This window comes from Colias eurytheme, chromosome 10 (assembly GCF_061535395.1).
Source record: "Colias eurytheme isolate Ceu_HAF_F1 chromosome 10, ilColEury1 Martin Lab GWU primary, whole genome shotgun sequence".
NCBI classification, from domain to species: domain Eukaryota; kingdom Metazoa; phylum Arthropoda; class Insecta; order Lepidoptera; family Pieridae; genus Colias; species Colias eurytheme.
In genome coordinates this window covers 9,103,732-9,122,813 of record NC_142989.1, presented here as the reverse complement: position 1 = coordinate 9,122,813, position 19,082 = coordinate 9,103,732, and the positions used below count along the sequence as shown (strand labels likewise).

The following is a 19,082-nucleotide window of genomic DNA, read 5'->3' as shown; positions in this document are numbered from 1 at the left end:
CTACTGTACTTGGCATGGCGTGCAAGTACTTAATGGATTATGCTCCAAATCGAATTAAATAATCGAAATTGTTTTTCCTATAGTAGGACATTTATTTCTTCCGCCTGACAGGGTGTTTGCGCAGATTGAAAAAAAAAATAAAAAAAGTAGAAACTATAATCGGTCCAGATGGCTACCTATCATATATATCAAAGAACATCCTACTGTGTTTGGTATAGGGACAGATATGGAAGCTCTCCAATGGAAAGAATGTTCCCAGGTGCTGAAAAGCACTAACGCTTTCCACATTTCCATAAAAAAATCCAAGAACTATTAAAAAAAATAAGCAAAAAACTAATGTCGTTGTACGTGCTCAGGAAACCTACAACCATCGACAGGGAGAATATAAAAATATATGTTTAAAAAAATATGTGTTTTTTTATCACACCCCCTCCCCCCACCATTAAAAAATCTGATTTTAATAGAATAGTATTATTATCATCTCTATATATTATGTATGTTGAATTAAGTTATACTCTCTGCACATACGACAAAAGTAATTTGTGTTATCTATCTGGATGGAATGTGTTTACATATCTATTTTAAGTACCTTCATTATAATAATATGTTTCTATGAATTCATACTTGTATAGCTTCCGGTATAAAGGAAGACTAATGTTAAGAAAATGTCAATAGTAATATGAATTTCTGAGACATATTGAGGTGATTACTATAATTCTCTATATTATACTATATAAATATTCCAATTATCTTCAAGATTTTACGGTTTCTAACAATGCCAGACATGTATCATAAAAGTTTTGTTGCACTAGCTTCTTTTCCTTCTGTTAAAGCTCTTGATTCGTGAATAAAAGCTGCATAATTTACGCCCTGAAAAAAAACAGAAATCAAATAAAATAAGTTAAATAATGCAAGATGTGTTTGTATTAAAAAATGTGAAATTGTGAAGAAAATCTTTACTATGAAAATATTATGCTTGCAGTGGTCCATTTCAGCTTGTTGATTGAATTGAAATAATTTTTAATATCTTTTTATTTTGTTGAGGAAATTTGAAGACAATCAAATTTAAATCGCGCTCATCAGTCCGCCCAGGTGCTAAAACCAACTTTACCGGATACATAGATTTAAAAAGTATCACAAACTACTCTAATTAGCTGCAACATTAGTCTGAGATGATGAAGAATTAAAACAACCATTACCTGTTGCATTGCTGCTCTGACAAAACCTTCATTTGCAGACACAGTTATAGCCTTAATTCTATGTCCAAAATTGAAAACTGTTTTGGATCTGAGTCGAACATTGCCTCTGACTTTCAAATTTTCTCTGGGATAATCATCCTGACCTAGAAAATAAAATTCATTATTTTCATATTTAATACAACCAAAATTCATTTCCTCAGGAATGTTATAAAACCAATTGCATTCTGCACTGATAATTATATTCATACATCCCTTTTTATTTATAACTGCTAGTGCTCCCTCCTGTTGGTCTTAGCAAGATGTTGATGATGATGATGATGCTGATAATATATAACCTAAAGCCTTCCTCGATAAATGGGCTATCTTACACCAAAAGAATTTTCGAAATCGGACCAGTAGTTCCCGAACTTAGTGCTTACAAACAAACAAACACTTCAGCTTTATAATATTAGTATAGATTTGATACAATAGCTCAGTATGATTGTTTTAAAAGGACTTACATTGCAATCTTATATCAAACAACATGGTCAATTAAACTATTTAGTGTCATAAAATTTAGTAAACTTACCGCCATAATCGTCATCATAAATAGTTAATTTTTTGTGTAAATCCATAGTTCGTTTCTTCTCCATAGGCCCACCCAATATTTCTACAATCTTTTGAAAATTATCCCACGCAGTTCTACAACATACCAAAGTTTTACCTGCAAAATTGCAAACTGAAATATTACAATTGGAGACAGAACAATTAATAATTGAGATTTTTACTGTATTAAATATATCTTTAAGTAAATATACCCTTGAACAGAAAATAAGATTATTATAAACATGGTTGAATCTATTTTACATAGGGTTAAACAAATATACTATTATCATTTACACACTAGCTTTAAAAAGCGAATGTATAATGTCACTCAATTACTACGCTATCACTACACGAATTATACCTTCAAATAATTTATCTAATATTGGTTTAACAGGTCTCTCCATATCCCAGGCTGCTTGCTGAGTTAAGACTTCCTGTTTAAACACATAGTTGCAATGTCCGTTTGTCATGTTGCTTACATATGCCATCATAGCTGTTACATCCAGATTGAGAGTGTTTATACCAGCATGCTCATCTAAGGTTGATACATTGCACAAGGGCTGATTGTTGTCTGATCTTGAAGTGAGAGATATTAATTATTATGAATGTGTTGTTATTTGTTATTTAGTCTTTAAATTTTTTGTTAAGAGTTTCTACTGATTTTGTATATGTATATGTATTATAGTTATTATTTGTAAAATCTATACTAATATTATAAAGAGGAAAAGTTTGTTATTATGTATGTATGTATATATTGTTTTCACGCATAAACCTCTTAACCGATTTTGATGAAATTTGGCACAGACAATCTTTAGACCCTGAGAAAGAACATAGGCTACCTTTTATTGCGAAATATGTACCACGGGCGAAGCCGGGGCGGACCGCTAGTCTTTAATATTTTGGTTATATGGCATTAGTAATGCTTTAAAATATATTTTATTTTTCTATTCTTCAAAAATTTAACTTTGTTCAAAATGGTTTAATTTTTTTTTTGTATACATACCTCTTTTGGAAGGAGCCATCATCACTTGAGTCACAATATTCATCAGAATCAGTTGGTTTCGAATTTGGTAGTATTTCTCCATTTACAATAACTCCTAGAGCTTTTAATTTATTTGCCAGACTCTCTTCTATTCCACTCACAAACTCAAATATAACCTAAAAGAAAACAATCAACATTGATGCAAATTTAAGTTTATATATTCAACATAATAATAGAAAACAAATCCTTTTTTCTGTATTAAATATTAATATGAACTATGTTTATACTACAACCACAGCGTGTGAGCATTTGCAGTTGTAGATTTAAAGCATTCACCTCATAGCACAGATATTTAGAAGAGAATGTCAGAATTTAGTTCCTGTTTTGGACCCTAGCTCTAATTGGTCCCTAATTCCTGTATATGCAGCAGAAACTGTATTTACTATCTCACCTTAGGTGGTTTATACATACAAGGATACAACTGAGCACATTCTATATAGTCTTCTGCTTGGTCCAAAATTGATCTGGCGCCATATGAAGCATTTCCCATGCTTAGTGCAGATAGAGATTTTGGGTTTCTAGCAATAACTGCAAATATATTATAATGAAATAATTTTCAATTATATATTCCAAAGAATTAAATAATGAGATAAATATTTTCTTAATTCCGGGCGTACCTTTTGTCCATACTTTTCCTGCATCACTTATAATATCTATAACAAGTTTGCTCTCAGCATCAATATGGAATATCTTACAAACCGATACAACGCCTGGGCGTAGTGCACATTCAACTAATGCTCCTAAGTGTCTCAGATTTGAACATGACAATTGCTCAACTTTAATTTTCTTAGATTTTTTCAACTAGAAATGAAGTAAATTACATTTAAAGAAATTTTATTTTATTTCTCAAGAACTGATGCTATATTCTAACTATTTGTATGTAACTCACCCTTGACAAAAACTCGATTTCTTGACGAATTTTTCTTTGAAGTTTTGCAACCCCGTCTAAGTTTTGTATTACTTGTAATCTTTCAATTAATAGATTCCCATAATTTATTTTTTCATCAAGCATAGAAAACAATTCCTCAGTTGTATTATTCATACTTTAACGATTATGGATCCCTGAGGAAATCTTTTGAAATGTTCAAGGTATAGACATGAAATTCACGACAATTCACATAATTTTATATTATAACCACACAATCACCAGAAATAACAACTTTTCCTATATTTTATTTTTTCATGTATTGTTTAATTATGTTATTCTAGTTCAACAACTTTCAATAAAAAATTTCACCTTGAAATTTGAAATATTCTAACTTTTATAGTTTTATATTTCTGACATTTGCGGCTTTAGCGCTTTGACAAGTTACCTTATGCCACAGATAACTATATATTAGTCAGAGAATGGCTATGGCTATGGCTTTGAAAGTTTGACTTTTCACAATATTGACCAAAGAGTATAGACTATAGTGACTAAAGAGTAAAGTCTATACTCTATGGGCGTATTCAGAAAGAAAGCTTGAAACTTATAAGCGCTTATCGGCGCTTGTCATGTTCATATATTTTCCTGTCAGTGCTGTCAACCCGCGCAGGAAAATATATGAACATGACAAGCGCCGATAAGCGCTTATAAGTTTCAAGCTTTCTCTCTGAATACTCCCTATCTTCTTACCCGTAGACAGAGAAACCAATAGACAAATTGATATCTTATGTCGCATTCACACAAGAAAAAGAGCAACTTATGCCGGTGTTGTGTAAAGAAATGAGAGAGAACGATAAAATTTTTTGTTTCACCCAGCGTGCCACTTTTTTCAAGAAAAGAAACCTACTTTGCTAAACAAAGTTTGACAGCTAACTATCGTCTTCCCTAAAAATATAGTTTTTACATGTTATAAGTTAGAAGTAATTCATTGTGTTTGGTTTTGCATAATTTAAACTTACCGTTAATACCTTATAAAATAATACCATGGTGCGGTGTAGTGTTAAAGGGTGTAAAAGTGATAGTGGAACGAAAATGCCTGGATTGTCTTTTCACTCGTAAGTATACAACTCTTTATCAGTTAATAGGCCTTCATGATACTTTAGCGTGTTAATATATTGTGTATCACGTGCTGTTGACTTGAATACATTGTTTAAAAACCACAAAAATAACAATTATAAATTTTAACCTAAAAAATTTTGTGTTGCCAACTTTTCTACAAATTGTTACCCACTATTATGGGAAATCTTAATATATATAAATCTCGTGTCACAATGTTTGTCCTCAATGGACTCCTAAACCACTTAACCGATTATAATAAAATTCGCACACCATGTGCAGTTCGATCCAACTTGAGAGATAGGATAGTTTAAACATGTAGGTACCACGGGCGAAGCCGGGACGGACCGCTAGTACTATACTATATGTTCTTTTATAATTAATATTCCGATCCAGAGTTCATTGGACTTTCCAAAACAATATGCTTGCCATCTATGGATCCGACAGCATGAGGAAATTTTGATGAAAATCCATTTTCTATTTGTAGCCATTCCTCTGGACATGACGGCAACCACAGACTATAACAACAAAATAATTTGGAAAATCCAAAAGTGCACGCCTCATAATTTTTTTTAATAAATATTTATTAATTATTATTTTTGTTTATTTAATAACAATTAAACCACATCGAATCAGACCCTGAAAAATGAAAGGGTTCTATTCCTGAGCATACTCAAGCGTAAGAGAAAAAAAAAGACTCGATTAGTAAAGTATTTCGGTCGCTATCGTGTTAACAAGAAAAAGGATCCGCACATACAGACACACGGACGTCCAAGACAGAACTTTTTTAAACTGTTTTTTAACTAGTTTAAATAACAAAAATGACATCAAAAATATCATGAACGTTAAAAATAGTGTTTTTTCTTAATATGTGTGTGTATGTATTATCTTACAAGTGCAATGTATGATACATAAAGACATTTTAAGTTTGAAAAATCAGATGTTTTTCGCGAAGTGACAGTAGTAACCACCTCAACGCTTCGCTTATGAGGCGTGCAATTAATCAAATAAATTTATTTTCATTTAAGTTAACACAGCCAGAAAATATGGATGACACAGAACAAGAGAATCTTGAAGAAGAGCAGGAAAATCAAAATCAGAATGATTCACAACAAAGTCAGGATGTTAATACTAATACTACAGCTACACCAACAATTCGTCGGCGTAAAAATCCTAGCGAAGTCACAGAGGCAGGAAAAATGATGAAAGAAGCTCTGGCAACGTTTAAATCTACTATAAAAAGGCATGACAATCAATCTATCAATACAATTCAAGAAGACGACTGTGATTTGTATGGTAGACTTTTGGCCAAAAAGTTGAGAAAATTGTCAGAAGAGAAAAGAATGAAATTGATGCATGACATAGATGGCATGATTTTAAGATCTCATTATACCGCATCATCAGCATCCTCATCGCCAATACCACCACTGTCACCAATAGGATCACCGTTACAACAACAATATATCATTCAATACAAACCAAGACCTGGCACTTCATCATCAACACATTCCGATCCAATCATTCAATACCAATCAAGACTTGGCACTTCATCATCAGCACATTCCGAGCCAGCCAATCATTCAATATCAACCGAGACCTGGCACTTCATCATCAACATATTCCGAGCCAATCATTCACCACAAACCAAGATCTGGCATTTCATCATCAGCACATTCCGAGCCATCGATTCATTATGTCCCGAAGACCGTACAAAATAGTATTACCAATAATGGAAACATAGGCTCAAGTATTATTATACAATCGAATGAAATGATCCATACTCCAGTTGTTCAAATTCCAGAACAAGACACCAATGAAGACGCAAATATTTATTTGGTCGGTGTAGAAGATAATTTTGATATAATAGAAAAAGCTTTTATGTCAAGTTAATTGAAGCTCACATCGATAGCCACGATATTTTGCTTAATGAATAATATTATTAAAATTCTTTTTAATTTCGTATCGTAGTGATTATAATAATAAATACCTATGTGATTTTATGTACTTACTTTTATTTCATCCTTTAACACTTTATTCAAAGCTCGACAAACTTCAGGTATAATTTGAGAAATCAGCTGCGGGGAAACTTTAAATAAAAAATGAAGGCTTTCGAAGTCATCTCCAGGTGCCAAATATCTCAGTGTTATGGCAAGACGTATCTTTGCTGGAACAGCTTTCCGAAATTGGGTATCTTGTTTTGCAATCAGTGGTGAAACCTTGTTTAGTAGGTATTCAAAATCTGCTTTAGACATACGAGTAAACTTTTTAAATTCACGAGAAGATTCAGCAACTAATTCATTTAACTGCTTATCCATAGTTAGGCTGTAACAAAGAAAGGTATTAAATACAATAAATTTTATAAAACATTAGCCCAATACTGAACAAAATATTACAAACCTTGTTCTATTACGATGAATACTCGTCATCCACCATCTTCGTTTCCTCCACTTCTTTTTAATTTGTTTTTTACTTTTAATACAGACATAATTATAATATGCAAATGCACACAGCAGTAGGCCTGTCGAAGCAACAACTTCGTCCATATTCGTCGAGCGCGCGAACTATACTGTGAACAGTGAACACAACTGTGAACACTGCAAATGTGGAGCCAAGAAAAGTTCACGCGTGATTTGCGCCGCAATTCGCGCCGCGATTCACGCCCGCGAATCGCGCGTGAATGTGGAGAGCCCACCCGAAAATTGTCGGTTTTTGTCCCGCGTCAAAGGGTTCGCAGGCGCGAAGCGCGCGCGAACACGACAAGATTCCACATTCGCGGGTTGCTCAGTCGCTCAGTAGCAATTGCCAGTGAGCGATGTGTTGATGTCAGAATTTTATTCGTTGCGCAAAGTTGATGTTTGAAAATGAGTATCGTGTGGAATAACGAATTAGAACTCGCATTTATTGATTGTTTTCGTGTTGAGCCGGTATTGTGGGATGTTAATTTGAAAGATTATAAAAATAAATTAAAACAGCACGATGCTTGGATGAGGATATGTACTGTGATGGAAATACAGTACCTAAATGAGTTGAAAAAGAAAAAAGATTCTCTCATGTCAACTTTGTCAAGTGAAGAGTACAGGTGCAAAACCAGGAATGTCACTAAAATTAAAAAAAAAAATTTTATGGCAATACATTCGTTTTCCCGCGTATTGTTATTTAGCATCACACAAAAAGTGTAATAACAAGTTAAGTCAGATGTATAACATAAGTTTCAAATCTATAAACAGGAACAAAACAGGAAAGCTCCATAGTGTAATGGAACGTAAGAACATAATTTCAAAATTATACTGGTATTACACGAATTTAAGATTGGTCACATGGAATTATACGGAGGCAGGCCACGGCAAAGGAGCTGCTGACGGCATTGGAGGAACAGTCAAACGTTTAGCTGATGCCGCCGTAGCACACGGCAATAATATTGTATCAATTGATGATTTTGTGTCAGTTGTGACCTACAGTACAGCAAGTATTATAATAAAAATTATTGAGGAGCATAAAATTTTTGAAAATGATTTAATAATACCCTCAGATCAATTGCAACCATTAAAAGGAACAAACAAAGTCCATCAAGTTGTATGGGGAAAGGAGCAAAACAATTTAATCTTTCGAGAAACTAGCTGCTTTGTTTGTTATGGGGTTGATTGTAATCACACTGAACATATTGGAGTACTAAAATACAATAATGGAAATCAACAAAAACTTTTGATTACTGGCCAGCCAAAAGATATAGTTATTACTAAACCTCCTAAATACAAGGTCCGTCCCGAAATATTAGAGCCAAACAGCGAAAACGTGCGCATTACGTCAGACTTAATAATAAAACCAGCTTCAAAATCACACAGTGAAGTCACAAAGCTCTCGGATATTACAGCGGACAGTAAGATGCATTTAGAAAATATAAGCATTAATGAAATGGTAAATATGTACAACGTTAGTGGTAACGAAGCAAATTTTTCGGGTGCATTTGAAAATTTTGTACGCTCCAAAACCTCGATAATAGAAAATCCCTCTACAGATGAAAAATCATGTGCGCATAAAGATGACAGTGATTCAGATTCAGATAAAATTTTTATAATTCGTAGAAAAGGTTCGACTGAAATAAAAGAATCGGAATTAGGAAAAGTTGATACCAAAAATATTGAGCCAAATGACGAAAATTCACCGCCCTTCGTAGCAAGTACGGATAACTTACAAGCTCAATCAAAACCAAATCGTAGTTTTTTCAATTTAAGCGATTCTGAGGACGAGCTTGATGTTTATCCCAGAAAGAATGTTTATTTTGCAGTTTAGTATATATTTAATTTTGATATAACGATATTTTGGGGAGCAACCACAATGGTTGCTATTGTTTTTCATTAATATGTTGAATTTCTAAGTTTATTTCAAACTGTTGTTATGTTTAATTTGCGAAATGCGTAAAGTTAGAAAGTAGTGTAGTTTTCAGCATTTTTCATTGTGATATTAAATATAATAAGCTAATATAATAAACTAATAAATAAAAATAAACAAATAAACATTGTGATAATAAATAAAAAATAATAGTAAACTTAAAAGATATTAAGATACATGCCAAAAAATAAAGCTCGGAAAATACGATGCATGAGGAGACTGCATTTATCGAACATTAAGTATTTAGTCAACGAGAGTGATCGATCTAATTTATCAAAAATTACAATTAAGGTAGCTAAGAATTATTTAGATTTTAAGAAATATTTGAGATTTGTTGAGAATTTTTTTTAATTTTGCACGTATTTGTTATTTGAGAAGTGCCTTTAGTTAAGAATTAGTGCAGCTTTCCCTCTTTTACATTGTGATATAAGCATTTGATTGACCAAAATTTATATTTTTTATAGGTAATTTAGTAATAAGAGTAAGTATTCAGTTTTATTGATTGTTAATAAATGTCAATATCTAATATATTATGTTGTTTGATTTCTAATTACCGTTTTACAATAACTAATTACCATAATTATATAATCATTACCATTTTCAGCAAATCTCATCAGTCATCACCATTCGCTCAAAAAATTTAAGCGTCTATAACTTGTTCAAATCTGGGGGCACGGCAGTGCCCCCGCCAAGTCGAGCAAAAAAAAAGCGGCACGGCCGTACCATCCTTTTCTCGAAGCAATTCGGGCCTTTTTCGACCCCCTATAATTCGGTTGTGGATAAAGCAAGAAACCTGAATCTTCATTAACTAATCCGGCATTGTATAAACACGGAATATTTAAAACTAGCTGTGCCCGCGACTTCGTCCGCGTGGAATAGTGACTGCATAGTAGTTACTACTTAACACACAATAATTATTGAGTAAACACGTCTTGAAACACGTACTATCATATACAACTAAATTATAAGTACTTACACATTATTATAAAGTTAAAAAATAAAATAAATAATAACACAAAAGAACTGTTAGTAAAATTTATTACTAAACTGAGCTAGGTATAAAACTTAGGTACAGAAGAGTTCAAAATTTCCAGGATGTGGTTATTCTCCCGCTCCCATATTCCTTCTACTTTCACAGACGTTCAACTTTTCCCTTTCACCCCTAGTAAATGGCAGAACCGATTTTGATCTAAACCATGTCTAATCATACCTATATATTATGTACATGTCATATCCTTTCGTTTGGTACCTACTCCATTTGGATTATTAATCCCCACTATCACCCCTAAGGTGCCCTATATGTAATAAACAGATTAACCAATTTTGATAAAACATGACTAATAATTGTAATTCACACGTCATTTGATATGCCGCTTGATTATATTATTTGACCACATTCGATTATTCATTCCCACTTTTACCGCTATAAATCAATAAATGGATGAACCGATTTTGATTAAATATGCCTCATCATACTTCTCACGTCAGGTCATGCCCTTTCATTTGATATGCCACTTGGGTATATTATTTGACAACTTTTATTCCCACTTTTATACCTATATCCAATAAATGGATGAACCAATTTTGATAAAATATGTCTTATTGTACTTTACACGTCATGTCTTTCATTAGATAAGTCACTTGAGTATATTTGATAAAATTTATTTATTTTTTCCCACTTTTACCCCTATATCAAATAAATGGATGAACCGATTTTGATAACATTGGACTACTTAATTGTTTCTGACAGGTCATCTTTTTTCATTTGATATATCACTTGGGTATAACAGACAACATTCGTTTTTTTCATTCCCACTTTTACCCCTCTATATAATAAATGGATGAACCGATTTTGATTAAATAACTATGCCTCATTATACTTCTCACGTCAGGTCATGCCCTTTCATTTGATATGCCACTTAGGTATATTTGACAACTTTTATTGCCACTTTTATCCAATAAATGGATGAACCAATTTTGATAAAATATGTCTTATTGTACTTTACACGTCATGTCTTTCATTAGATACGTCACTTGAGTATATTTGATAAAATTCATTTATTTATTCCCACTTTTACCCCTATATCAAATAAATGGATGAACCGATTTTGATAAAATTTGACTAATTGTTTCTGACATGTCGTCTATTTTCATTTGATATATAACTTGGGTATAACCTACATTAACAACTAACATTCGTTTTTTTTCATTCCCACTTACCCCTATATCATCAATACATATAATAAAATTCTAGAAAAGTGGTGTCTGTACAATGAAAATATGTAAAAAAAAATTAGCAGGGGTTATTACTAAATCGATCCCAAACCCAAAACTGTTGTTAAAAAAATTTTTGTCTGTTTGTCTGTTTGTCGGTTTGTCTGTTTGTCTGTATGTTTGAACACGCTAATCTCAGAAACGGCTTATCCGATTTAGATGCGGTTTTCACTAATATATTGTGGTAAGCTTCATTTAACATTTAGTGTTTATTTCATGTCAATCAGTTCATAAATAAAAAAGTTATGACCATTTAAGTAATCACAGCGAACATTTGCTAAGGCATTCTATACATGAATTACTTTATTACGTAAATTATACGCTAAAGTTATTCCTTGACATGTCCAGATGATCATATCGAAAGTCCCCAAGCGTGGGGGGGGTGGTTATGCTGAGGGGGTAGTAGGGGGGGTCAAAGGACCTTTATTTAGATTTTTGCTCATAAGTCTAAAACCTGCACAAATATGTAGCATTATGGTTACTTCTAGGTAAATTTTCTATATAAAAGGTCTTTGAAATTATGTCGTAGGTATTATTTTTAACCCCCGACGCAAAAAGAGGGGTGTTATGTCCGCTATGTGTGTATTGCGTGTCTGTCTGTGCCACCGTAGCTCGCTAACGGGTAATACCAATTAGATGCGTTTTTTTGTTACATTAGTTGTTTATTATATTATATAGGGGTAAGTGGGAATGAAAAAAAACGAATGTTAGTTGTTAATGTAGGTTATACCCAAGTTATATATCAAATGAAAATAGACGACATGTCAGAAACAATTAGTCAAATTTTATCAAAATCGGTTCATCCATTTATTTGATATAGGGGTAAAAGTGGGAATAAATAAATGAATTTTATCAAATATACTCAAGTGACGTATCTAATGAAAGACATGACGTGTAAAGTACAATAAGACATATTTTATCAAAATTGGTTCATCCATTTATTGGATAAAAGTGGCAATAAAAGTTGTCAAATATACCTAAGTGGCATATCAAATGAAAGGGCATGACCTGACGTGAGAAGTATAATGAGGCATAGTTATTTAATCAAAATCGGTTCATCCATTTATTATATAGAGGGGTAAAAGTGGGAATGAAAAAAACGAATGTTGTCTGTTATACCCAAGTGATATATCAAATGAAAAAAGATGACCTGTCAGAAACAATTAAGTAGTCCAATGTTATCAAAATCGGTTCATCCATTTATTTGATATAGGGGTAAAAGTGGGAAAAAATAAATAAATTTTATCAAATATACTCAAGTGACTTATCTAATGAAAGACATGACGTGTAAAGTACAATAAGACATATTTTATCAAAATTGGTTCATCCATTTATTGGATATAGGTATAAAAGTGGGAATAAAAGTTGTCAAATAATATACCCAAGTGGCATATCAAATGAAAGGGCATGACCTGACGTGAGAAGTATGATGAGGCATATTTAATCAAAATCGGTTCATCCATTTATTGATTTATAGCGGTAAAAGTGGGAATGAATAATCGAATGTGGTCAAATAATATAATCAAGCGGCATATCAAATGACGTGTGAATTACAATTATTAGTCATGTTTTATCAAAATTGGTTAATCTGTTTATTACATATAGGGCACCTTAGGGGTGATAGTGGGGATTAATAATCCAAATGGAGTAGGTACCAAACGAAAGGATATGACATGTACATAATATATAGGTATGATTAGACATGGTTTAGATCAAAATCGGTTCTGCCATTTACTAGGGGTGAAAGGGAAAAGTTGAACGTCTGTGAAAGTAGAAGGAATATGGGAGCGGGAGAATAACCACATCCTGGAAATTTTGAACTCTTCTGTACCTAAGTTTTATACCTAGCTCAGTTTAGTAATAAATTTTACTAACAGTTCTTTTGTGTTATTATTTATTTTATTTTTTAACTTTATAATAATGTGTAAGTACTTATAATTTAGTTGTATATGATAGTACGTGTTTCAAGACGTGTTTACTCAATAATTATTGTGTGTTAAGTAGTAACTACTATGCAGTCACTATTCCACGCGGACGAAGTCGCGGGCACAGCTAGTAATATAATAAACAACTAATGTAACAAAAAAACGCATCTAATTGGTATTACCCGTTAGCGAGCTACGGTGGCACAGACAGACACGCAATACACACATAGCGGACATAACACCCCTCTTTTTGCGTCGGGGGTTAAAAATAATACCTACGACATAATTTCAAAGACCTTTTATATAGAAAATTTACCTAGAAGTAACCATAATGCTACATATTTGTGCAGGTTTTAGACTTATGAGCAAAAATCTAAATAAAGGTCCTTTGACCCCCCCTACTACCCCCTCAGCATAACCACCCCCCCCACGCTTGGGGACTTTCGATATGATCATCTGGACATGTCAAGGAATAACTTTAGCGTATAATTTACGTAATAAAGTAATTCATGTATAGAATGCCTTAGCAAATGTTCGCTGTGATTACTTAAATGGTCATAACTTTTTTATTTATGAACCGATTGACATGAAATAAACACTAAATGTTAAATGAAGCTTACCACAATATATTAGTGAAAACCGCATCTAAATCGGATAAGCCGTTTCTGAGATTAGCGTGTTCAAACATACAGACAAACAGACAAACCGACAAACAGACAAACAGACAAAAATTTTTTTAACAACAGTTTTGGGTTTGGGATCGATTTAGTAATAACCCCTGCTAATTTTTTTTTACATATTTTCATTGTACAGACACCACTTTTCTAGAATTTTATTATATGTATTGATGATGATGATTGATGATTTCAGTCAATTTGAACCAGTAGTTTAAGAATGACAACTTGTTAAAGTTTCTAAATTTTGTCACTCACTGACTCACCGATCATCAAAAGTCCAAGGCACTTCTAGCAGACTTAGAAGCTTCATATTTGGAATACATATAGAGTTTAGTGTCTTAATCATGGGAAAACTTAAATATTTTGTAATTTCGGTCCAGTTTTCCAAATACACCAACTGCATCAATAACTTTGTAATCCCATATAAATATATAGGATTACAAAGTTATTTATGCAGTTGGTGGTTGGTGGTGGTTATAAATTTAATAGGTGTAGATAGGTACCTACCATATGAGGCAAGGGAGGGGGTATAGGGTGGGTAAGGGTGTGTTTAGCCCATGAAACTGAACAACATTATTACTTGTAAAATGGTCGACGTAATGAAAAACACATGATTGGACATGTCTTGAAGTACGAAAATCTAATAAAACAATATATTATAATTTAAATCTGTTATATATAAATTGTTGGCGCGACATCCTGTAAAAAACCCAAGTCTCGCAGCTCAGTCTTTCTACCGTCAAAAGTTGTGAGATCCATGTAATACCAAGTCGGTTAATCTATTTAGTGTCTACTTGAAGGACCTTCTGTCTTAAGTTATTACATAAGTTATTATCATGCCAATATTAAAAATATTTAACGTTTTAAACAAATAGATCGACTTGGACATCGCTTGATTTGATTATTAGTATGTATCATACTACACAGCACGACGGGCCAGCGACCAACAGGAACGAGAGTTTCAATCGCGTGAGGCGCGAGAGACTAAAGAATCTAATATAATATTGTAATATTCATTTTGTTTTCATGCGATGTCCAAGTCGATCTATTTGTTTAAAACGTTAAATATTTTTAATATTGGCATGATAATAACTTATGTAATAACTTAAGACAGAAGGTCCTTCAAGTAGACACTAAATAGATTAACCGACTTGGTATTACATGGATCTCACAACTTTTGACGGTAGAAAGACTGAGCTGCGAGACTTGGGTTTTTTACAGGATGTTTTTGAAGGGATCTCACTTCTTTTTGTAGAGCCTTTCTTTTTGATACCACCACCAACCACCAACTGCATAAATAACTTTGTAATCCCATATATTTATATGGGATTACAAAGTTATTGATGCAGTTGGTGTATTTGGAAAACTGGACCGAAATTACAAAATATTTAAGTTTTCCCATGATGAAGACACTAAACTCTATATGTATTCCAAATATGAAGCTTCTAAGTCTGCTAGAAGTGCCTTGGACTTTTGATGATCGGTGAGTCAGTGAGTGACAAAATTTAGAAACTTTAACAAGTTGTCATTCTTAAACTACTGGTTCAAATTGACTGAAATTTTAAATATTCCGTGTTTATACAATGCCGGATTAGTTACTGAAGATTCAGGTTTCTTGCTTTATCCACAACCGAACTATAGGGGGTTGAAAAAGGCCCGAATTGCTTCGAGAAAAGGATGGTACGGCCGTGCCGCTTTTTTTTTGCTCGACTTGGCGGGGGCACTGCCGTGCCCCCAGATCGTGTGGAATAACGAATTAGAACTCGCATTTATTGATTGTTTTCGTGTTGAGCCGGTATTGTGGGATGTTAATTTGAAAGATTATAAAAATAAATTAAAACAGCACGATGTTTGGATGAGGATATGTACTGTGATGGAAATACCAGTAAATGAGTTGAAAAAGAAAAAAGATTCTCTCATGTCAACTTTGTCAAGTGAAGAGTACAGGTGCAAAACCAGGAATGTCACTAAAATTAAAAAAAAAAATTTATGGCAATACATTCGTTTTCCCGCGTATTGTTATTTAGCATCACACAAAAAGTGTAATGACAAGACGTTAAGTCAGATGTATAACATAAGTTTCAAATCTATAAACAGGAACAAAACAGGAAAGGTCCATAGTGTAATGGAACGTAAGAAGGAATGTCCAAGCGAGCCGGGAGATAATTGTAGGCATAGAGTACCTAACTTATATGTATAGGGTGGGATTGTAGGTGTAAAAGATTAAAATATTTTGATAGAATATCATCAGAGCAACCTGTGAAATTACTTAAAGATTTCAACAGCATGAAGAGCACAGATGATCTTAATTTATACTTATGAGTTATGTGGCTTAATGAATGTGTGTTCAATAGAAGCGGCGAAGTAGAAAGATAGATGAAATGGATGCTAATTTCCACCAAACTCATTTCACTTACAAAGTGAGGGTGATAGAGAATGATGACACTAAGGAAGTACCTGTTTGCTGTAAGGCATTTTTATCTATATTTGGTATTACTAAAGGAGATTCCATCAAAATTGCATATCCTGTCCGAGGACATTCATACTTAGAATGTGACAAAAACATGGGCCTTATCAATCTAAAAACCCACATGGAGGTTCCATATCAGTGGTATGATTTGCTGAGAGTTAGTCGCAAAAGACCCAAACCTTTTGAGGTGACTGAGGTAGGAATAGACGAACTAATCAGAAAATTTACAGTGTTTTTCAAAATCAGTATCTGAAAAAATGCTCATTTCCTGTGCAGTCCCAAAGAGAAATAATAATGTGCGTAAGAGAACACCCTAGAGTTATTTTACACAGAAGTAATTATTATAATGGTTAATGGGAGAAATCACCCACAGTGGCAAAAAAGGAAACTGGATCAATCACATCTAAAGAATTTGAATTGCCAGAATTTTCCTATAGTAATTTTTTACCTATTAGTGCTGAAAAGTACAAGGACTTATTAAATTAATAAATAAAATATTCTGAAGGGGCTCAATCCTACTTTGAAAGCATTCCTCATGTATACTTAATTAGTAAAAAAATATATTAAGTTGGACATTCCTTGTATGGTCCATAGTGGACATTTCCAGTTTTTGCATTTGCCAAAAGTTTATTACTTTATTTTTTTTATAATAAAAAAAATAAAGTAGCGACGACAAGCCAATTTACGAGTTACCGAATTTCAAGTGTAGTACCTACTAAGAAAGTTCACACCATATAGGTTCACACAGTAACTCGTATAAACAGTTTGTGCGTTACCTATGCATAGACAGTTACGGGCTTGTCGGGACGCGGGTTGGTCGCATAGGTCGAACATTAATTACATACGAATAAATATATGTAGTTAACGAAATATAACCTTTGCGTCATTCATCTTTCATTACACCCGCACATAACAAGCCCATATGGTGACTCCCGACGAAAAGTGAACATTATTATAGTGAATTGCATAGATATCGTTTGTTTACAATTATAAATGAATCCGGCAGTTCCAGTTAGAGCAGTTTCGTCGGTACCGTTAAACCTCGAGCAGTTAGCACAACTAAAGCAGCGGATGAACCAGCTGGAATGTGCAGGCTCGAAAGGCAAATCGTTTAGCGGTCGAAGGTATGAAAATAGCACGCATCGTTCCGCATCACGAAGTCGCGATCGTGCAGGAAGCTCAAAACAGAGAAAACCAAATTGGTTATGTTTTTTCATTACTGCTTTAAGCATAACGCCAGCAAGTACATTCAACCTTGTTGTGCGTGGCAGAAGCAGCAGGAGAGCCGACTTTTAATTTTACCAGTGTCGAAAAATAACCGATCCGCGAGTGAGTGTACTGTGTAGTGATTATAAACCTTACGCGGCAAACGGTAGTGTAATTAAGACATTTGGTACTAAGTTAATGACTTTAGATCTTAGTTTACGGCGACCGTATAAATGGTCATTATTTTTTATCGCCGAGGTAACTCAAACTATGTTTTGGTTTATAAAGTGCAGATTTTTTAGCACCCTAGGGCCGATGCATCGCTCGCACTTATGACGGACGCATCGGATACTCATGTATATAATATTTGACTGATAAATTTCGACGTATTGCTTTTGATAGTGTACATAATTTATGTCATCCCGGAATAAGGACTACACGCAAATTGATTCAAAATCGTTTTTATTGGCCAAATATGAATCGTCACGTTGGCTAATGGACTAAAACATGCATTGAATGTCAACGATCGAAGTTTAATCGACATACAATGTCAGGTTTAGGATCGTTTCTGCAGTGCGATAGGTTTGAACATATTCATGTTGATTTAATTGGACCTTTACCCACTTCACCAGAAGGTTTTAGGACGTATTGCCTAACCATAGTGACAGGGGGACGCGATGGCCAGAATGTTTTCCTACGAGAGATATAACTGCTGAAACGGTTTCGCGTGTAATATATGAAGGATGGATCTCTCGTTTTGGTTGTCTGAAAAACTAACAAGCGATCAAGGACGCTAATTCGAAAGTCAATTATTTGCTACACTAATGAAGTTATTAGGTATTAATAAGTTACGTACGACACCTTACCACCCACAGAGTAACGGGGCGGTAGAGCGTTGACATAGGTTGCTTAAAGCGGCATTAACGGCTCGTTTATGCAATATATCATCATCTTGGGTTACGGAATTACCAACTGTGTTGCTAGGACTTAGAACAGCAGTAAGAAGTGATACCGGCATAAGCGCAGCAGAAATTACGTACGGAACAACTTAACGATTACCAGGTGATTATTACGATAAAAAATCGAGTTTAAAAATAGATAGCAGCCTTGAGTATGTAAGTAAATTACGAGACTCTATTAGGAAATATCAGTCAGTAGCTATTAGGCAGAATAAAAAGCGGAACATATTTATTCACCCCGATTTAGAAAAGTGCGATTATGTTTTTGTAAGAAACGACGCAGTACGTAAGCCTTTATAACAAACATACGACGGTCCTTATCGTGTGTTGAGTCGAGAGGAAAAGGTATTTTACATTCAAATGACTGGCAGGAAA

General features: G+C 33.7%; 3 protein-coding genes and 1 long non-coding RNA gene across 4 annotated transcripts in view; 2 read left to right on the top strand and 2 right to left on the bottom strand.

The window, feature by feature from the left end:
• LOC149905365 (uncharacterized) overlaps positions 1–19,082 on the top strand; it is a 203,317-nt gene that overhangs the window by 161,592 nt on the left and 22,643 nt on the right. The window lies entirely within an intron of this gene.
• LOC149905370 (UPF0415 protein C7orf25 homolog) lies at positions 7–4,141 on the bottom strand. Its single transcript, XM_090106098.1, has 8 exons — positions 3,716–4,141; positions 3,444–3,627; positions 3,218–3,354; positions 2,788–2,942; positions 2,146–2,360; positions 1,768–1,902; positions 1,200–1,342; positions 7–870 (listed from the first exon to the last, which is right to left on the bottom strand). Exons 1-8 carry the CDS (start codon positions 3,866–3,868, stop codon positions 790–792), a joined length of 1,203 nt encoding a protein of 400 aa, XP_089962224.1. The 5' UTR covers positions 3,869–4,141; the 3' UTR covers positions 7–789.
• On the top strand, positions 4,446–6,806 carry LOC149905369 (uncharacterized). The gene is made up of 2 exons (XM_090106105.1): positions 4,446–4,806; positions 5,836–6,806. Exon 2 carries the CDS (start codon positions 5,854–5,856, stop codon positions 6,523–6,525), a length of 672 nt encoding a protein of 223 aa, XP_089962231.1. The 5' UTR covers positions 4,446–4,806; positions 5,836–5,853; the 3' UTR covers positions 6,526–6,806.
• On the bottom strand, positions 5,248–7,849 carry LOC149905368 (uncharacterized). Its single transcript, XR_016457127.1, has 3 exons — positions 7,205–7,849; positions 6,817–7,129; positions 5,248–5,325 (listed from the first exon to the last, which is right to left on the bottom strand). It is a non-coding gene; the product is annotated as an uncharacterized LOC149905368 (long non-coding RNA).

Bases quoted from the DNA above. Each gene is read 5' to 3' on its own strand.
- LOC149905369 (XM_090106105.1), top strand. From the start codon at position 5,854: ATGGATGACACAGAACAAGAGAATCTTGAAGAAGAGCAGGAAAATCAA.
- LOC149905370 (XM_090106098.1), bottom strand. From the start codon at position 3,868: ATGAATAATACAACTGAGGAATTGTTTTCTATGCTTGATGAAAAAATA. The intron at 3,355-3,443 runs GTACGCCCGGAA...ATATATTTGCAG, and splicing joins AGGAAAAGTATGGACAAAAG to TTATTGCTAGAAACCCAAAA. The intron at 1,343-1,767 runs GTAAGTTTACTA...TTTATTTTCTAG, and splicing joins TTATGATGACGATTATGGCG to GTCAGGATGATTATCCCAGA.